Below are 20,512 nucleotides of genomic sequence, written 5' to 3' on the forward strand. Positions count from 1 at the left end.
TAAAACTGGTCAAACTAAGTAGAGAATCAATCTTCAGGATATTGTTATCATAACTATCCAATAACGTTCCAACCGGAGCATTCCTTCATGTCTGTAGAAGTTATGGAACGCAAGGCGATATCATGAGGAAAGCGCATGACCAGGAACTGGCATTCTGCCAGACCACTGACTGAAACACCTCCCATCTGCCCCACATCTCACTAGAGGCTTCTTTCCACATTCTACAGACTGTTGACATGTAGTGGAAGGCATAGGAAGTGCAAACAGATCCATAACTTACAGGGAATTGAATAGGCGATGAGTTGAACGTTGACCAGTCTCAGAATTCAACTTCCTGTTTGGATTTTTTCTCAGGTTTTTGCCTGCCATATGAGTTCTGTTATACTCACAGACATCATTCAAACAGTTTTAGAAACTTCAGAGTGTTTTTATATCCAATAGAATAATAATAAATATGCATATATTACCATTTGGACAGAGTAGGAGCAGTTCACTATGGGCACAATTCATCCAAAAGTGAAAAGGCTGCCCCCTATCATAAAGAAGTTAAGCATCTCCAATCCAAAAATAAATCTAGAATCAGCTTCCTATTTCGCAACAAGGCCTCCTTCACGAATGCTGCCTAACAACATGCCAAACATACATATCCGTCGCCAACCCACTGGCTCCAGGTCATCTATAAGTCTTTGCTGGTTAAAGCCCCGCCTTATCTCAGCTCACTGGTCACCATAGCAAAACCCACCCGTAGCACGCGCTCCAGCAGGTATACTTCACTGGTCATCCCAAAGCCAACACTTCCTTTGGCCGCCTTTCCTTCCAGTTCTCTGCTGCCAATCACAGGAACGAATTGCAAGAATTACTAAAGCTGGAGACTTATATCTCCCTCTCTAAATTTAAGCATCAGCTGTCAGAGCAGCTTACCGACACTGTACCTGTACACAGCCATCTAATAATAGCCCACCAACTACCTCATCCCCATATTGTTATTTATCTCTTGCTCTTTTGCACCCCAGTATCTCTACTTGCACATCATCATCTGCACATCTATCACTCCAGTGTTAATGCTAAATTGTAATTATTTCGCCTCTATGGGCTTTTATTGCCTTACCTCCCTACTCTTCTACATTTGCACACCATGTACATAGATTTTATTATATTGTGTTATTGACTGTATATTTGATTATGTGTAACTCTGTGTTGTTTTTGTCACAGTGTTTTGCTTTATCCTTAACGAGTCACAAACCCGGATCCGGGATCCCCCATCAAAAAAAGCAGACTAGCATAGCCTAGCCTAAAGCTACAGAGGGATATCATAAAATAAATGTTCATGAAATTACAAGTCCAAGACACCAAATGAAAGATACAGATCTTGTGAATCCAGCCATCATTTCCGATTTTTTTTATGTTTTACAGACAAAATATGTATTTCTATAGCTAACCACCAAGCAAAAGACAACTTTTTTCCACCATTTTTTCCTGCATAGGTAGCCATCACTAATTTCGACCAAATAAAGATATAAATAGTCACTAACCAGAAAAAAACTTCATCAGATGACAGTCTGATAACATATTTATTGTATAGCATATGTTTTGTTAGAAAAATTTGCATATTTCAGGTATAAATCACAGTTCTACATTGCAGCTGCAATCTGAAATAGCGTCGATGCAGCCAGAAATAATTACAGAGACCAACGTCAAAAACCTAATTACTCATCATAAAACATTTCTGAAAATACACAGCGTACAGCAAATGAAAGCCCAACATCTTGTGAATCCAGCCAATATGTCAGATTTTTTAAGTGTTTTACAGCGAAAACACAAATATAGCATTATATTAGCTACCACAATAGCCAGAAACACAACCGCATTTACCAGCAGCAAAGGTTAGCGATCGAAACAATCCAGCAAAAGATATATAATTGACTAACCTTGATAAACTTCATCAGATGACAGTCCTGTAACATCATATTACACAATGCAATATAGTTTTTGTTCGAAAATGTGCATTTTTAGCAGCACAAATCGTGGTTATAACAATGTGATCAGTAGCAACATTTCAGGCATTCTGGCCGGCACCATCTTGGAGAGGCACCTAATCTAATCGATAAATAATCGTAAACTTGACTAAAAAATACAGGTTGGACAGAAAATGAAAGATGCATTAGTTATTAATGCAACCGCTGTGTTAGATTTTTAAAATTAACGTTAACTAGACACAGTGTGCGTTACAGCCAGACCAGTGCGGAAATTAATGGCGGACAAATCCTTTTACATTTTTCCACATAATACGAATTAAATACATAAATAGCTCTTACTTTTTGGACGAGCTTCCATCAGAATCTTGGGCAAGTTGTCCTTTGTCCAAAAGAATCTGTTGCTCGGTTGTAAAACGTCCTCTTCAACTTTGGAAATAGCAGCTAACGTTAGCTATGTGGCGCAGACATGCCCAAATCTTCAAAACGCAATACTAAGGAAATTCCGAATATCGCAATATACTCGCATAAACTGATATAACTCGGTTTAAAATAACTTCGTTATGATGTTTCTAACACCTATATCGAATTAAATCACAGACGAATATATCTAAGGCGATAACTTGAGCTTTTCCGAACGCCATGCTGAGGTCCTGCTCTGCGCAATGACGAACAATGAAAAGAGTGCACCCCCCATGCCATGGCTTTTATATGGTCTCAGATCTGCCTAGAAACTCCATTCCAATTCTCATTGGTTACTGACATCCAGGGGAAGGCGCGTGCAGTTCATGTCGACCCATAGGATACATACAGAGTTTTAAACTGATCCTAGAACAGTCAACATTTTCAGATTTTGCAGTACCTGTCAGGAATTTCGCTGCCAAACGAGTTCTGTTTCACTCAGAGAAATAATTCAAACGGTTTTAGAAACTAGAGATTGTTTTCTATCCAATAGTAATAATAATATGCATATTGTACGAGCAAGAATTGAGTACGAGGCAGTTTAATTTGGGAACGATAAATGTCAAAGTTGAAACAGCACCCCCTATAGTGACAAGAAGTTATCTTGGCCAGGTCGCAGTTGTAAATGAGAACTTGTTCTCAACTGGTCTACCTGGTTAAATAAAGGTAAAATAAAAAAAGCTTTCATTCAGTGATTTGTGTATTTTCTCGTGAACATTGTGCCTTATTTTACAGTGGATGTCAAGATTGAATTCTCCTTGACTGTGTTCGAGGCTCAACCATTTTACCCTTATGAATTTGTGCAATGTCAGACTCACAACTGTCAAGGGCCTGTTAAGATGGATAGCAGTCCTTTTCCTCAAAATGCATAGGAAAAATTGTATAATGTTTACATGATGGATTTATTTTCACGATGCAGTTAATCAGAACACTGATCCCACAAGCTGATGTGCAAATTGACGGATATAATTTTCATTTGAAGTAAAGACGATTTTTCCTGCAATGGAAATGCAATGAATGAGTAGAATGTATAGAATATGATTTAGTTATAGAATACTAAATTAGTAAAGTGGGCAACGAAATACACTATTGACGAAATTGCACTGCCCTAAGCATGTAGGTGACCTACTCAGTGTGTGGTCACTCATTCACACCCATGCACTGCACTCTTCATAGAATTTAAAAAGACTGTTATAGGTGAGAAACATATCGCCTCACAGTAAGGCTGTGACATGAATAGCCCTGAGAAGAGGAAATCTGGCCAGTCTTTTACATTTCTATTACAGCAGTGCAATAGACTGTTTTCTGTGCTACCGCACGGCAAGCGGTACCGGAGCGCCAAGTCTAGGACTAAAAGGCTCCTCAACAGCTTCTGCCCCCAAGCCATTAGACTGCTGAACAATTCATAAAAATCGCCACCGGACAATTTACATTGACCCCCCCTTAACTTATGGCTTAGAAAATAAAGAGTGGCATATCAGAATTGGTAGCTAAATGTTTCAGGGGTGATAGAAAACGTCTTTCTTCCCAGTTTAGAATTGCTTTGTTTTCTATTTCATTGCTTTATCAAAAATGAATCTTAACGTCAATTGTTGTAGATCAAGAAGATATTGCATTGTAGTAAATTCAAAACGTTCAAATACTGGCTTTAACTATATAAAAAAACCTTTGGCCTACATGTTTTGTCCTCGAAACAGCAGTGAAATGTGCATCAAGTAGCATTATTCCTGCCGTAGGTTGACCTTCTTGACTAGCTCCCTATGGTGGGGGATTAACTCAACTTCTATTCTGTCCTTCCTATCCGATCTCTCTCCCCGTCTCTATAAATATCTATATATCTGTTTTAAAGAAAACAAAATAAGCAATAAGAGTTCCATTAAAACTATTTGAAGTGGGAACTACCTTGATTTATGAATTGAAGATGCATTATAAAGGTGAGTTATTGGTGCGTTATACATTTCAGCCACTACTTGAAAAGTAGTGCTCACGAGGCAAAACCTCGTGAGCACTACCGTGAGCACTACCTGAGCCACTTGTGTGGGTTGTAGACTCCGTCTCATGCTACCACTAGAGTGAAAGCACCGCCAGCATTCAAAAGTGACCAAAACATCAGCCAGGAAGCATAGGAACTGAGAAGTGGTCTGTGGTCACCACCTGCAGAACCACTCCTTTATTGGAGGTGTCTTGCTAATTGCCTATTATTTCCACCTTTTGTCTATTCCATTTGCACAACAGCATGTGAAATTTATTGTCAATCAGTGTTGCTTCCTAAGTGGACAGTTTGATTTCACAGAAGTGTGAATGACTTGGAGTTACATTGTGTTGTTTAAGTGTTCCCTTTATTTTTTTGAGCAGTGTATTATTAACCCTGTTTTTCACAAGCGTAGCAGACTGTGAATTATGCAAACAACATTTCTAGGATGGGCTATTAGCAGGACAATATATATTGGTCATGGCTCCCAAGTGGCACAGTGGTCTAAGGCACTGCATCTCAGTGCAAGAGGCATCACTACATTCCCCGGTTCTATTCCAGGCTGTATCACATCTGACCGTGATTGGGATTCCCATAGGGAGGCGCACAATTGGCCTAGCGTCACCTGCGTTAGGGGAGGGTTTGGCTTGCCGGGATGTTCTTTGTTTCTCTCCCTCTAAAAACGTAAATAAATATTTTGGCCTTTTATAAATATTATTTTGGCCTTTATTAAGATTACAATCACTCACTTTCGTTTTTTGTTTAACTAAGTAATCTCAAAAATATTGTTATATATAGCCTACCCACTGTGGTCAACTATTTTAGCATCGTTTCGTGCTGCTCTGAGACAAGCATGGAGAAACGGAAATGTTCAATTATATTCATTGATATTCTAAACTTCTTTGGGGTAGGGGCCAGTATTTTCACGTCCGGATGAAAAGCGTGCCCAGAGTAAACTGCCTGCTACTCAGGCCCAGATCCTAGTATATGCATATTATTAGTAGATTTGGATAGAAAACACTCTGAAGTTTCTAAAACTGTTTGGATGATGTCTGTGAGTAAAACAGAACTCATATGGCAGGCAAAAACCTGAGAAAAAATCCAACTAGGAAGTGGGAAATCTGAGGTTTGTAGGTTTTCAACTCTTTGCTTATCCAAGATACAGTGGAAATTGGGTCATGTTGCACTTCCTAAGGCTTCCACTAGATGTCAACAGTCTATAGAACCTTGTTTGATGCTTCTACTGTGAATGAGAGGAGATTGAGTAAGGTCTCTCCCAGAGTGCCACGAGCTGACCATGCGCTGACCATGCGCGTTCATGTGAGAGTTAGCTGCGTTCCATCGCATTTCTGAAGACAAAGGAATTCTCCGGTTGGAACATTATTGAAGATTTATGTTAAAAACATCCTAAAGATTGATTCTATACATCATTTGACATGTTTCTACGAACTGTAATATAACTTTTTTGACATTTCGTCTGGACTGGATTTGTGAACTAAACGCGCAAACAAAAAGGAGGTATTTGGACATAAATTATGGACTTTATTGCAAACTGGCTCTAACCAGAATAGAAAGAGGAGTGGGAGGCTCCGGTGCACAACTGAGCAAGAGGACAAGGACATTAGAGTGTCTAGTTTGAAAAAGACGCCTCACAAGTCCTCAATAGTACCCGCGAAAACACCAGTCTCAACGTCAACCGTTAATAGGCGACTCCGGGATGCTGGCCTTCAATACAGAGTTCCTCTGTCCAGTGTCTGTGTTCTTTTGCCCATCTTAATCTTTTATTGGCCAGTCTGAGAAAAAGCTTTTTCTTTGCAACTCTGCCTAGAAGACCAGCATCCCGGAGTCGCCTCTTCACTGTTGACGTTGAGACTGGTGTTTTGCGTGTACTATTTAATGAAGCTGCCAGTTGAGGACATGCGAGGCGTCTGTTTGTATTTCTGATCAATTTGATATTATTGTAATGGACAAAAAAAATAGATTTTCTTTCAAAAACAAGAACATTTCTATGTGACCCCAAATGTTTTGATCGGTAGTGTATATCTTAACAAGAAATGTGTGGAGTGGTTGAAAAACAAGTTTTCATGACTCCAGCCTAAGTGTATGTAATCTTCTGACTTCAACTGTGTTTCATAATTGCTTTGTGCTGAAAGTATTAAAAAATGTGGTCAATTTGCAATCCAGGGCCCGTATCCACAAAGCGTCTCAGAAAAGATCCTAGGAATCATGTTAAAACCTTTTAAGACAAAAAACACTCCCAGCTCAGAGTAGGTTTTATGATGATGTTAAGACACTGCCCAGACAAAAACTCTGAGCCAGGAGTAAAGTCAACTCATAAAAGTTACTTAGCTGGTAATCACAACAGTTTGAGGTACCACAAAGGAAAGATAGTGATGACACTCATTGACATGGTTGCAAATGGTGGGCAATAACCAATCACGATGAGGCCAGCTGTGAGCTCTATATAGTGCCAGAATACCGCATTTGGCACCCCGGTGCACAGACCTCTGGAGGCTCATCGCATGCTTTTGTTCACAGATAATCTTTTTCAGTTTTAAAACAAATTTCCTGAAATTTTGCTATCATATGCGTATTCCTAATATGTTGGCATTCATAATCCTTTCTTGTTCAAATTCTGGTATTTTAAATAGCGTGATAGGCATATGGTACTGAATTGTTGTTAAAAGCGTAATTTTTATTACCGTTATATCAGTGTTTCCCAAACTCGGTCCTCGAAACCCCAAGAGGTGCACGTTTGATGATTATTACATTATTTGAATCAGTTGTGTAGTGCTAGGGCCAAAAACCAAAACGTGCACCCCATGAGGTTCCAAGGACCACGTTTGGGAAACCCTGCGTTATATGAACACACACGTCACTCCCATTCAACAACCCTCTAAATAGCTTCTGGCATAGTAGGCATCAAATAACTTGATGATAATATTGCATAAAACATTTGAAAGGTGTATCATTAATCACTGAACGCATATGCTTTAAATGCTGTCAATTGCCCAACTTATAGGCATGCCCAATTTAGGCATCTTTTTTAACAACGTGATATTGCGCTCCAAAGGGATAACTTGAAATGACATGATGTACGGTGCCTTGCGAAAGTATTCATCCCCCTTGGCGTGTTTCCTATGTTGTTGCATTACAACCTGCAATTTAAATGGATTTTTATTTGGATTTCATGTAATGGACATACAGAAAATAGTCCAAATTGGTGAAGTGAAAAAAATAACTTAAGTAAATAAAACTGAAAAATGGTGCGTGCATATGTATTCACCCCCTTTGCTATGAAGCCTCTAAATAGCATCTGGTGCAACCAATTACCTTCAGAAGTCACATAATTAGTTAGATTGCACACAGGTGGACTTTATTTAAGTGTCACATGATCTGTCACATGATCTCAGTGTATATAAACCTGTTCTGAAAAGCCCCAGAGTCTGCAACACCACTAAGCAAGGGGCACCAAGCAAGCAACACCATGAAGACCAAGGAGCTCTCCAAACAGGTCAGGGACAAAGTTCTAGAGAAGTACAGATAAGGGTTMGGTTATAAAAAAATATCCGAAACTTTGAACATCCCACGGAGCACCATTACATCCATTATTAAAAAATGGAAAGACTATGGCGCCACAACAAACCTGCCAAGAGAGGGCCGCCCACCAAAACTCACGGACCAGTCAAGGAGGACATTAATCAGAGAGGCAACAAAGAGACCAAAGACATCCCTGAAGGAGCTGCAAAGCTCCACAGCGGAGCTTGGATTATCTGTCCATAGGACCACTTTTAGCCGTACACTCACACAGAGCTGAGCTTTACGGAAGAGTGGCCAGAAAAAAGCCATTGCTTAAAGAAAAAAATAAGCAAACACGTTTGGTGTTCGCAAAAAAGGCATGTGGGAGACTCCCCAAACATATGGAAGAAGGTACTCTGGTCAGATGAGACTAAAATTGAGCTTTTTGGCCATCATGGGAAACGCTATGTCTGGTGCAAACCCAACACCTCTCATCACCCCGAGAACKCCATCCACACAGTGAATCATGTTCTGGGGATGTTTTTCATCGGCAGGGACTGGGAAACTGGTCAGAATTGAAGGAATGATGGATGGCGCTAAATGCATGGATATTCTTGAGGGAAACCTGTTTCAGTCTGCCAGAGATTTGAGACTGGGACAGAGGTTCACCTTCCAGCAGGACAATGACCCTAAGCATACTGCTAAAGCAACACTCGAGTGGTTTAAGGGGAAACATTTAAATGTCTTGGAATGGCCTAGTCAAAGCCCAGACTTCAATCCAATTGAGAATATGTGGTATGACTTAAAGATTGCTGTACACCAGCGGTACCCATACAACTTGAAGGAGCTGGAGCAGTTTTGCCTTGAAGAATGGGCAAAAATCCCAGTGGCTAGATGTTTCAAGTTCATAGAGACATACCCCAATAGACTTGCAGCTGTAATTGCTGCAAAAGGTGGCTCTACAAAGTATTGACTTTGGGGGGTGAATAGTTATGCACGCTCAAGTTMTATTTTTTTTGTCTTATTGTTTTCTAAAGCAAAAATATTTTGAATGTTCAAAGTGGTAGGCATGTTGTGTAAATCAAATGATACAAACCCCCCAAAAATCTATTTTAATTCCAGGTTGTAAGGCAATAAAATAGGAAAAATGCCAAGGGGGGTTAATACTTTCGCCGCCACTGTACTCTATGTTAATGAAATAATCGAAAGAAAAATATATTCGATTATTGATTTGCCGACAGTAGTGGTTAGAAGTATTTAGGCATAGGCCTTTCATGTGAATTAGGCCTCATGTAAAAAGTATTGTCAAAAGTGCAAGAGATACTGTTGCATGTAGACTAGGGTTAGATTATCATATAGAAATATATATATTTGTAAATTCAACTCAAAAGAAAATGACAGTCTATGGCGCAGGAACCACTGACTCGCTGCCTTTTTCTATAATCAATGCACCTGCTGGTCATGCTTAACTGGTTGGGACAGCTCTTGAGGTCTCAAATATCTGTCGAGTTATACGTTTGACTCTTATGACTAAGGAGGCTTCCCACTGGTCACCAACTGGTTGAATCAATGTTATTTCAATGTAATTTGTCAACGTATTGTGACATGTAATCTGTCCTGTAAACACATTTGATTGGGAAAAAGTCATCAACTGTTGTTGTAATGGTGAAATTTCAACCAAAGGGATTATATCATCATGGTAACCAAATTTCAACATAGACAAACCTTGTACAAAATATCTTGAATTTGTACATTTAAAACAACAGATCTTCAACTTTATATCAATAGGCTGCACAGCACTTTRTCATGGAGAATGTATCTATAGTATCTACAGCTACCCTTTGGTCTCCGATCCAGTGTTATAACCAAGCCCAGCCCTGCATAGCTGTGGTATTTGTCACCGACTATTACGAATGTGCTATCACGATAATGATCGCTGAGAGTTCTCCACATAAACACTAAATAGATTCACTGTTGCTATCGAAGTCATTCCAAAGGGTAGGTTTAAAAGAGCTAATTAAATGTGACCATACGTCATATGTCATTGATGCGATTTCGGGCCTATATAACATTTTCAAAGTCATCAACAGCTATTGTTTCAATTCAACCCAGGATTCAACAAAAAATAGACAAGGGCTTCAAGCTCTGGTTGATTTAACATGTAATTATATATTTAGTGATATTGAATTCTGTTTGGTTGTCAACGCAACTAAATATCAATATCAAGGAAATGTATCTTCTGCTTGCATTTACAACCAAACACAGTTGAATATCACTTTTGAAATACAAAAAATAGCCTATTAAGTTAACAATGACATGTTGGATTCACGTCTCCAACTCAAAAAAAGATGTAAGTTAAAGAATGGGATTTACCCAGATGGAACTCTCCAAGCACTAGATACAGTACATCTCCTTAAATGTTGATATTTGGTTGCGTTATCAACCAGACAAAATTCAATATTAGTTTTGTAATACAGTTAGTAGCCTAAAGTTAAGGCTGTTACAAACTAATATAACATTTAACCTTAAAATGTGTAACATATCCATGGAAACATTTTGAGTTTACTGTAACTATAAATGTGTTCATATTTAATAATATAAAGTGTGCATGTTCAAGATACCATACATAGGGCCCAGGCTTTCCTTTTTGGATTCTGAAATTGCGTACATATTTCCTAAAATGCCACACATTATCATCAATATTGTTTAGTCATGTAGAATCACAACAGATATAGAGGTTCCATATGCGTGTTTGACCGCATTTCTGTTGTCTTGTCTATTCTCTCTCTGCTAGTGAAATCCAGATTTTTGTCAGCATATCTGTGTCATTGACTCCTGTCCTGTTGTTTTTATTGTATATCCATGTATGGTTATTATTCGTTTGGCTTCCATTATGCGTTACAGGCCATTTAAAAATGCATTGTCTTTCCAGGTGGTGAGCGCAACTGCGGAGTACATGAGCTCATCTGCGTCAGAAAAGGTAGGGGCACTCCCCACCTCACCTCCCTGTTCCACAACCATCCCCATGAATCACTGTATAATGTCTGGTCATGTTGTAGATGTCGAAAATCCACCTGTTTCACTGTTTATTGCCTTCTTTTATGGTCCATTTGTCTGGTTCTTTTTGCTTTGCTTTTGCTTTACCAAGAAAAACTTGGTAAAAACTTGGAAAAGCTGTTTCCTTGTGCCTGTCCTGTGTGTGTTCGGCCTCCCCGTCCCGTGTTTTGTTAGCGCTGTTTTAGAAGATAATGATGGGAGAAGGTTTTAGTGGTTTGAGGCGATAGGTTGGGGTTAACCAGGAAATAAATAAGCCTCCTGAACATCACGTACGGTGTAACAATGGGCCTAGAACAGGAGTCAACAACCTTTTCTAGCTTGACAGCTACTGCAACAAGTACATTTAAAACATTTAAAAAATGAAACGTTGCAAGCTCCCCATTTTCTGCTTTCAAATAGGCCCATTCTTCTTAATAAACAACTCCAGGTGGCCCTAATAAAATCTGTTTTAATTTGTTTAATCTGTTTTAGTTTTCCTGAGTTCAGATTTAGTTTTGTTTTCACTATTACAATTATTTATATAGAATCAATACAATTGGATGTTCTGAGTCCATGTCAATGCTTAAATCACAGCAAAATATATATTTTGTTTTAGGTGTAATTCCTCTTTCATTCAAGTGTGCACCTAGGGAGAGTAGGATGTGCTTGGCCAGTGATGTTTCTGTACGGCACATGTAATGGCAGAGTTTGCAAACCAAAGGCCCACCAGATTGATACAAATAATCATGCTATCATTCTGTCAGGTAGGCCTAATTTGCTGTTAACATTTAATAGTGAATGTTTTGGGCAAAGCCTTTCTGTCTGCACACAAGATGGTTATCTTTAGCATTGCTAACTGCCTACACAAAGTGATAGCAATATTGCTGTAAATTAATTGGCATACTGTATATTGTGTTACGTCTGGCTTTTTAAGCCAATTGTGGCTAACCAGTGTGGGATAATATCAATGACGCTTTGATTGGATAGAAGCTGGGAGGTTGCCGTGTCTGACATTTGTGAGATTTGTTTATGACAGTTTGCGGTGGAACACTGGAACACTGGAAAATGTATGTACTTCCATAATTGTATGGCGAGCTACTCATAGGTGGGCTGTGAGCTACTGGTAGCTTGGGATCAACCTGTTGGAGACCCCTGGCCTAGAGTGTTTAGTTGGCATGATTATGTCAAAAAAAGACATGTTGTGGTGTTAACCACACAAGACTGCCATCTTACAACTTGATCTACGTTCCCTATTGTTCTACGTCCCATATGTCTGACTTGTTGCATCAACTAAAGGCATTAAAAGATTGACAACTGGACTGTTTGAATAACAAATTAAATCCATATAAGACCACCCTAGCGACGCTGAATTACAGTAGTTAGCATAGCAGCAGGAGCTTTGATGCTCCTGAGGCTAGCTCATGTCAGTTGCATTGACCCTGTTGTCTGAGTGTGTTAGAGCATACCCAATTGATGTATTCCATGATGCAGAAAAGAGCTGGTGTCCATACAGCAGTTCACACCCAATATGGTCTGATATGTGCTACATACAGTACTCCACCTGTGGCACCCGAGTGGCGCAGCAGTCTAAGGCACTGAATCTCAGCGCTGGAGGCGTCACTACAGACCCTGGTTCGATTCCAGGATGTATCACAACTGGCCGTGATTGGGAGTCCCATAGGGCGGCGCACGATTGGCCCAGCGTCGCCCGGGTTARGGTTTGGCTGGGGTAGGCCGTCATTGTCAATAAGAATTTGTTCTTAACTGGCTTGCCTAGTTAAATACAGGTTAAATAAGTAAAAACATGTACACACATCAAATGTTTTTGCTTTGCTCAGTCTCATCTGGCAGTTTAAGGTGATTGATAAGGTTCCTATGCAGTTTCATGTATTACTCTAAATAGCTGTCCTCTACTCAGTGGCAACCAGTCAATTCAGGGCAGGTGGGGCAGACCCACATTTTTTTAATTTTTTGGGAGGCTTTCCTGTTTTGCATGTTATTTGTCATCAATACATGTCACATATCAGTTTGCAAACAATGTAAAAAAAAATATATATATCATTGAGTTAATAAAGTTACATACAAACATGGTCTCTTTTGTTTTCTTGAGTAAGGCAGCTCCAAAATGCAGGTGTTTCAGCCTAGCTCAGTGCTTTCTGTGGTGGTGGGGCAAGCCAGCAGAAAATGTGTTCTGTGTTCTGTCACTCATGGGGACACTACGTGACCGCCAAGGGTAGAGCTAGAAAATTCAAGCCCCTTGGGTGCTGCCATAGAGTTACATTAGAAGTGCCCATCCAAGAAGGCTCAAGGTCATTGTCGACAGATAAAATTATGTAATATCACATTATATCTACAGTAGCTTTGATTGGACTGATCAACATCATACTTTCAATATCTTAGCTAGCAGTCATCATCATGAATCAAGTCGACAATCTCCTGGCAAGRCCTTTTTAATCCCTGTCAAATGAAAATAAATTATAGATAAAACGTATCAGTGCTCATCGGCCATTGGACATAAACATTACACAAGTTGGAAATCACAAATTCAACAATGAGTGGTTTGGAAGGAATCAGTGTGGCTAACTGCAAGCATTGCAATGCAATCATTAGCCTGCTATTCAGTGGAGTGGCTGTGGGGTCCCAAATCTTAAGATTTAGGGTCTCTTTTCCTAGTTTAAAATGAAACATTCAACATTGGTCATGCTGTCAATGAAGGATGACTTGTGCTGCGCTCAAAACAACTTAACTCGGACATGCAAAATCTGACTTTAGTAAGTTCAAGACAGCTGGGAAAAATGAACTACGACTGGGAAAATACGTGTTGAACTTTGATCCAACTCGGAATTGTACATTTGGAACTCGGGCCTCTTTCTAGAGCTACAACCTGAAGATCACTGACGTCATCATGATTCAATATTTTTTTTTTTTTCGAGTTCCCAGTTGTCTTGAAGCACCATAAATCCAGAGATTGGCAGACTTTGATGACAAAATRATCCCCTTAAGGACCGCCACGACACCTTCCTGTTCAAGTGAGCACAGCACAACAAGGTGAGTCCAAAAATGTCTTGTACGCTGCTGCATAAATTATATAATATGCCAGGGAGATAGTATTACTTTCTTAGCTACAGTATACATAAGTGTATGTTGTCTAGTAAGCTGTTAGTAGCCCATGTGCCTCACCCTAATAATTTGATCAATTTTCACCGCTTTATTTCGCCTACTGTTCTGACTTGGTGGTGCACATGTAGCCTATAACCTGTTTTTGAGAAATGTAATTATTAAATATTGTAAGAGCTTTCATTGTCTGCTTATATGCCCCCTTTATTTATCCTATGGTTTTGACTTGGTGTACAGGTAGAACACTGTAAGAACAGCCCATGTTCTGAATTCTGTACATTTCAAAAGTGCTGAACAAATTATATTGACTACATTCGTCCTAGCTCACTCATTGTCTTCATCGAAATTACGGGTTGCCGCTTCTCCGCTTGTCGTCTCCTTATGCCATAGTTTGTACATCTCAATTGTCAGTAGAAACCACGTTTGTTTAAGCAAGTCAGCCATATCAGATGTGTTTTTTTAGAAGGCAGTAAATGAGACTGAATGAACTGTTTCGATGCCAGACAACGCTCCGCTGATCGCCAGGTGTAGCAGTGGTAAGGTGTTGGGACTGCCGTTGGTACTCTGCTTTTGCGACAGCTTTATGTAGGTCCTAACAGTTTGTGGTCACCGTTATAGTGCAATTAATGTATTAAGTGTTGTATAGTGGCTTTGCTGGCATGCATCCCACATTATAATTTTTTTGACCCACCAAGATTTACATGCTAAAATCGCCACTGCCTCTACTTAAGGTCAGTTATAATGAAATTCTTACTTCTATCTCTCAACTCCAGGATCATCTATTTATTCACTCAATCTTTCTTTCAAAGGGGCATTGAAAGCTTGAAAACAAACACCATCTGTTAAAATGGTCTTTGTGGACCCTCATCCTATAGACCCTATCCTGGCCGCATCATGAAAAGTTGCGTGCCCAGTTCAGAATCAGAAACTAGTTTGTTTATTGTTTACAATCCCCTGACTTCAAATGCAGCTCATGCAAGTTAAAAAATTAACACAAGTAATCAGATGGTTGTCATCTACAACATCACAGGTGTCGTTGGAGGATTTGATTACCTAGCAAGTTAGCAAGCCAACGAGGCAAGGTAAAATATCACATAGAGCTAGATAAAGCCAGAAAAATAATATAGTTGTTAAACATAACACGCAAGACTGTTGGCTATAGCTTTCATGGTCGTCACTCACTCACTGTGAAGTTAGTCAAGATACCGACACCATCATTAGCTCTCCTGCTAAAGAGCTTTTTGTTGCGAGGATGCGCATGCATCAATCGTACCAAACGTTTACTTGTAAACAAAAAATGTGTTTGTGAGAGATGAAATACATGAGATCTTGCAAAGCGTGCCCAACTCTTTTACTTGTTGCAGTTTGTCTAATCTGACAAAGCTCATTTCCAGCAGACATTGTTAAATCCACGTCATATGWGGCGACAGTACAGAATGTCCTATTTGATGCTAATGCTTTCCTCCTTTCATGCAGTTCACTGTAATGACTCAAAGACCCAAGTTAATAGCCGCAACTGGACACCGAGTATGCGCCGGAGGACGTGTATTATTGTGTGGTCTGGTTCTGTAAGCGTGAGTTGGTTGTGTGTTATTGAAATGGTGTCTGTGTGTAGGAGATGTCAGGGACAGTGTGCGTGCGTGGTGAGTGGGCACTATGAGAGCGATTATGTACTGGGCTGTATGTGGGTGTCTGCCGTGGAGATGATTGGTGCTTTCTGACCTTCCGGATGGCAACTGTTGCCATGCCAACAGAATAAAGCCAGGCAAGCGGAGTTAAAAAAGGAAGGAATAAGCATTGATGAAAAGAAAGTCACCGTTGAGAAAAGCAAATGGACACAGGCCTACATTCAGACTTTATCACTGAGTTAATTTGGCTTCATCAAATAATTAAGCAATAAGGCAGGAGAACCTGTGAATTATGTTGTGATAGCTCCCGTCTAAGGGCTGTTCTAATGCCCGATGCGAAGCCGAGGGCCGGAAAATAGCCGTTCGGAGGGAGTTATCACACCATAATTCCCGAGTTCCAGGGTCTTATTGCCTTGATAAAATCATTGCCAACATATTAAAAAGATTTAACGACATGTTTTCATTAAAAAGTTTATTTTAATGAGTACATTTGTTTTATTTCATCCTTCAACCATACCAAATAGTCCAGGCAAAAGCCAGTAATTAGTTCTGGGATTCTGAGGTTCCTAGCCAAATGGGCTGGTTGCTGTTCTATTCTCATGTTTTGACCCAGTCGTACATTCTATTCATCCCACGTTGCTATGTTAAACAAATCATTGGCATGTAGCTAGCAGAGGTTCAATAAGCAACTCTAGTAAATGGTTGGCGAGTCCATAGGATATCAAGTTAGGTTAATAAAAAACAGGCTATTCACCAGAGGACACATCTTTTTTTCGTTTTTACAGCATATCACAAAAGTGAGTACACCCCTCGCATTTTTGTAAATATGAGTATATCTTTTCATGTGACACTGAAGAAATGACACTTTACTACAATGTAAAGTAGTGAGTGTACAGCTTGTATAACAGTGCACATTTGCTGTCCCCTCAAAATAACACACAGCCATTAATGTCTAAACCGCTGGCAACAAAAGTGAGTACACCCCTAAGTGAAAATGTCCAAATTGGGCCCAATTAGCCATTTTCCCTCCCCGGTGTCATGTGACTCGTTAGTGTTACAAGGTCTCAGGTGTGAATGGGAAGCAGGTGTGTTAAATTTGGTGTCATCGCTCTCACACTCCCTCATACTGACTGGTCACTGGAAGTTCAACATGGCACCTCATGGCAAAGAACTCTGAGGATCTGAAAAAAATAATTGTTGCTCTACATAAAGATGGCCTGGGCTATAAGAAGATTGCCAAGACCCTGAAACTGAGCTGCAGCACGGTGGCCAAGACCATACAGCGGTTTAACTGGACAGGTTCCACTCAGAACAGGCCTCGCCATGGTCGACCAAAGAAGTTGAGTGCACGTGCTCAGCGTCATATCCAMAGGTTGTCTTTGGGAAATAGACGTATGAGTGCTGCCAGCATTGCTGCAGAGGTTGAAAGGGTGGGGGGTCAGCCTGTCAGTGCTCAGACCATATGCCGTACACTGCATCAAATTGGTCTGCATGGCTGTCGTCCCAGAAGGAAACCTCTTCTAAAGATGATGCACAAGAAAGCCCGCAAACAGTTTGCTGAAGTCAAGCAGACTAAMGACATGGATTACTGGAACCATGTTCTGATGAGACCAAGATAAACTTATTTGGTTCAGATGGTGTTACGAATCCCTTTGGCCCGACAGTCTAGGGGGGATGGTAATAGAACCCGTAACATAACTCATGCAAATTATAGTAGTGACAAAGAGTGAAAAACAAAATAACCACGACAACTTAGATCTACCGTCAAACACTCAAGGTTTATTTATAAACACACGGTAATGGGGGGAGCAGGAAAAGGGGCTGAGCTGGACCCAAGGAATGAAACAATAATCCAAAAACACCCCTAAACTAGACTAGCCTATTTCAACAACAACTAACTAACCAATAAATACAGGGGGTGGTCCGCCCAGTTCTAACTAGTGTTAACAACGTTTACCTACGGGTAATGTATGCCCATGGGCGATTTATCTGGTTACCCCCATTTCCCACCCTTAAACAAACACTCAAACACCATAACCAAAACAATACTCACAGGTGGGTACAAAGTGACATGTAGATGCAAAACAAACAAGAGATCTACAGACAGAAGGCATTGACAGAGAGATTGAGCTCCTGAGAAAACAACTGACAGGGTTTTTAAACCAAGGGAAAGGAACTGTGATTGGGTAAGGGAAAAGGAGCAGGTGTCTTCTGATTAGCGACTAATTGATGACTGATTGGGGAATGATGATTGTCACCTGTGAGTAGGGGAGAAGGAGAGAAAAGAAACACACAGGATACACACAGAATATTTGTATCCGTAACAGATGGTGTCAAGCGCGTGTGGCGGCAACCTGGTGAGGAGTACAAAGACAAGTGTGTCTTGCCTACAGTCAAGCATGGTGGTGGGAGTGTCATGGTCTGGGGCTGCATGAATGCTGCCGGCACTGGGGATCTACAGTTCATTGAGGGAACCATGAATGCCAACATGTACTGTGACATACTGAAGCAGAGCATGATCCCCTCCCTTCGGGACTGGGCCGCAGGGCAGTATTCCAACATGATAACGACCCCAAAGACACCTCCAAGACGACCACTGCCMTGCTAAAGAAGCTGAGGGTAAAGGTGATGGACTGGCCAAGCATGTCTCCAGAACTAAACCCTATTGAGCATCTGTGGGGCATCCTCAAACGGAAGGTGGAGGAGTGCAAGGTCTCTAACATCCACCAGCTCCGTGATGTCGTCATGGAGGAATGGAAGAGGACTCCAGTGGCAACCTGTGAAGCTCTGGTGAACTCCATGCCCAAGAGGGTTAAGGCAGTGCTGGAAAATGATGGTGGCCACACAAAATATTGACACGATTTGGACATTTTCACTTAGGGGTGTACTCACTTTTGTTGCCAGCGGTTTAGACATTAATGGCTGCGTTGAGTTATTTTGAGGGGACAGTAAATTTACACTGTTCTACAAGCTGTACACTCACTACTTTACATTGTAGCAAAGTGTCATTTCTTCAGTGTTGTCACATGAAAAGATATACTCAAATATTTACAAAAATGTGAGGGGTGTACTCACTTTTGTGATATACTGTACATACAGTTGAAGTCGGAAGTTTACATACACTTAGGTTAGAGTCATTATAACTCGTTTTTCAACCACTCCATACATTTCTTGTTAACAAACTATAGTTTTGGCAAGTCGGTTAGGACATCTACTTTGTGCATGACACAAGTAATATTTCCAACAATTGTTTACAGACATATTATTTAACATAATTCACTGTATCACAATTTCAGTGGGTCAGAAGTTTACATACACTAAGTTGACTGTGCCTTTAAACAGCTTGGAAAATTCCAGAAAATGATGTCATGGTTTTAGAAGCTTCTGATAGGCCAATTGACATTTGAGTCAATTGGAGGTGTACCTGTGGATGCATTTCTATGCCTACCTTCAAACTCAGTGTCTCTTTGCTTGACATCATGGGAAAATCAAAAGAAATCAGCCAAGACCTCAGGAATAAAATTGTAGACCTCCACAAGTCTGGTTCATCCTTGGGAGCAGTTTCCAAACGCCTGAAGGTACCACATTCATCTGTACAAACAATAGTACGCAAGTATAAACACCATGGGACCACGCAGCCGTCATAACGCTCAGGAAGGAGACGCGTTCTGTCTCCTAGAGATGAACGTACTTTGGGGCGAAAAGTGCAAATCAATCCCAGAACAACAGCAAAGGACCTTGTGAAGATGCTGGAGGAAACAGGTGCAAAAGTATCTATATCCACAGTAAAATTAGTCCTATATCGACATAACCTGAAAGTCCGCTCAGCAAGGAAGAATCCACTGCTCCATAACCGCCATAAAAAAGCCAGACCACTGTTTGCAACTGCAAATGGAGATAAATATCGTACCTTTTGGAGAAATGTCCTCTGGTCTGATGAAACAGAAATAGAACTGTTTGGCCATAATGACCATCGTTATGTTTAGAGGAAAAAGGGGGATGCTTGCAAGCTGAAGAACACCATCCCAACCGTGAAGCACGGGGGTGGCAGCATCATATTGTGGGGGTGCTTTGCTGCAGAAGGAACTGGTGCACTTCACAAAATAGATGCATCATGAGGAYGAAAATTATGTGGAAATATTGAAGCAATATCTCAAGACATCAGTCAGGAAGTTAAAGCTTGGTTGCAAATGGGTCTTCCAAATGGACAATGACCCCAAGTTCACTTCCAAAGTTGTGGCAAAATGGCTTAAGGACAACAAAGTCAAGGTATTGGAGTAGCCATCACAAAGCCATGACCTCAATTTTGCAGAACTGAAAAAGCGTGTGCGAGCGAGGAGGCCTACAAACCTGACTCAGCTACACCAGCTCTGTCAGGAGGAATGGGCCAAAATTCACCCAACTTATCGTGGGAAGCTTGTGAAAGGCTACCTGAAACGTTTGACAGAAGTTAAACAATTTAAAGGCCGGAATACTAATTAAGTTTATGTAAACTTCTGACCCACTGGGAATGTGATGAAAGAAAGCTGAAATAAATAATTCTCTCTACTATTATTATGACATTTCACATTCTTAAAATAAAGTGGTGATCCTAATTGACATAAAACAGGGAATGTTTACTTGGATTAAATGTCAGGAATTGTGAAAAACGTTTTACTTACTTTTTTTTGATACTTTTATATACAGCAATCACAACAATAATACATTACCTAACCTGAGCTCTTTAATCCCACCTCTTAGCCACTCTCATCCCCATCCCACCTATCACCATAGAATACCCTCATTTGTTTCCATGTTCCATATAT

General features: G+C 40.4%; 1 protein-coding gene across 1 annotated transcript in view; it reads left to right on the forward strand.

Moving 5' to 3' along the window:
• syt14a (synaptotagmin XIVa) overlaps positions 1-20,512 on the forward strand; it is a 179,084-nt gene that overhangs the window by 41,866 nt on the left and 116,706 nt on the right. Inside the window, exon 2 of the mRNA XM_023995029.2 lies at positions 10,859-10,906. Coding sequence (XP_023850797.1) covers positions 10,859-10,906 — 48 coding nt within the window. The remainder of the gene's footprint in view (positions 1-10,858; positions 10,907-20,512) is intronic.

Source organism: Salvelinus sp. IW2-2015, linkage group LG10, assembly GCF_002910315.2.
Source record: "Salvelinus sp. IW2-2015 linkage group LG10, ASM291031v2, whole genome shotgun sequence".
Lineage (NCBI taxonomy): Eukaryota > Metazoa > Chordata > Actinopteri > Salmoniformes > Salmonidae > Salvelinus > Salvelinus sp. IW2-2015.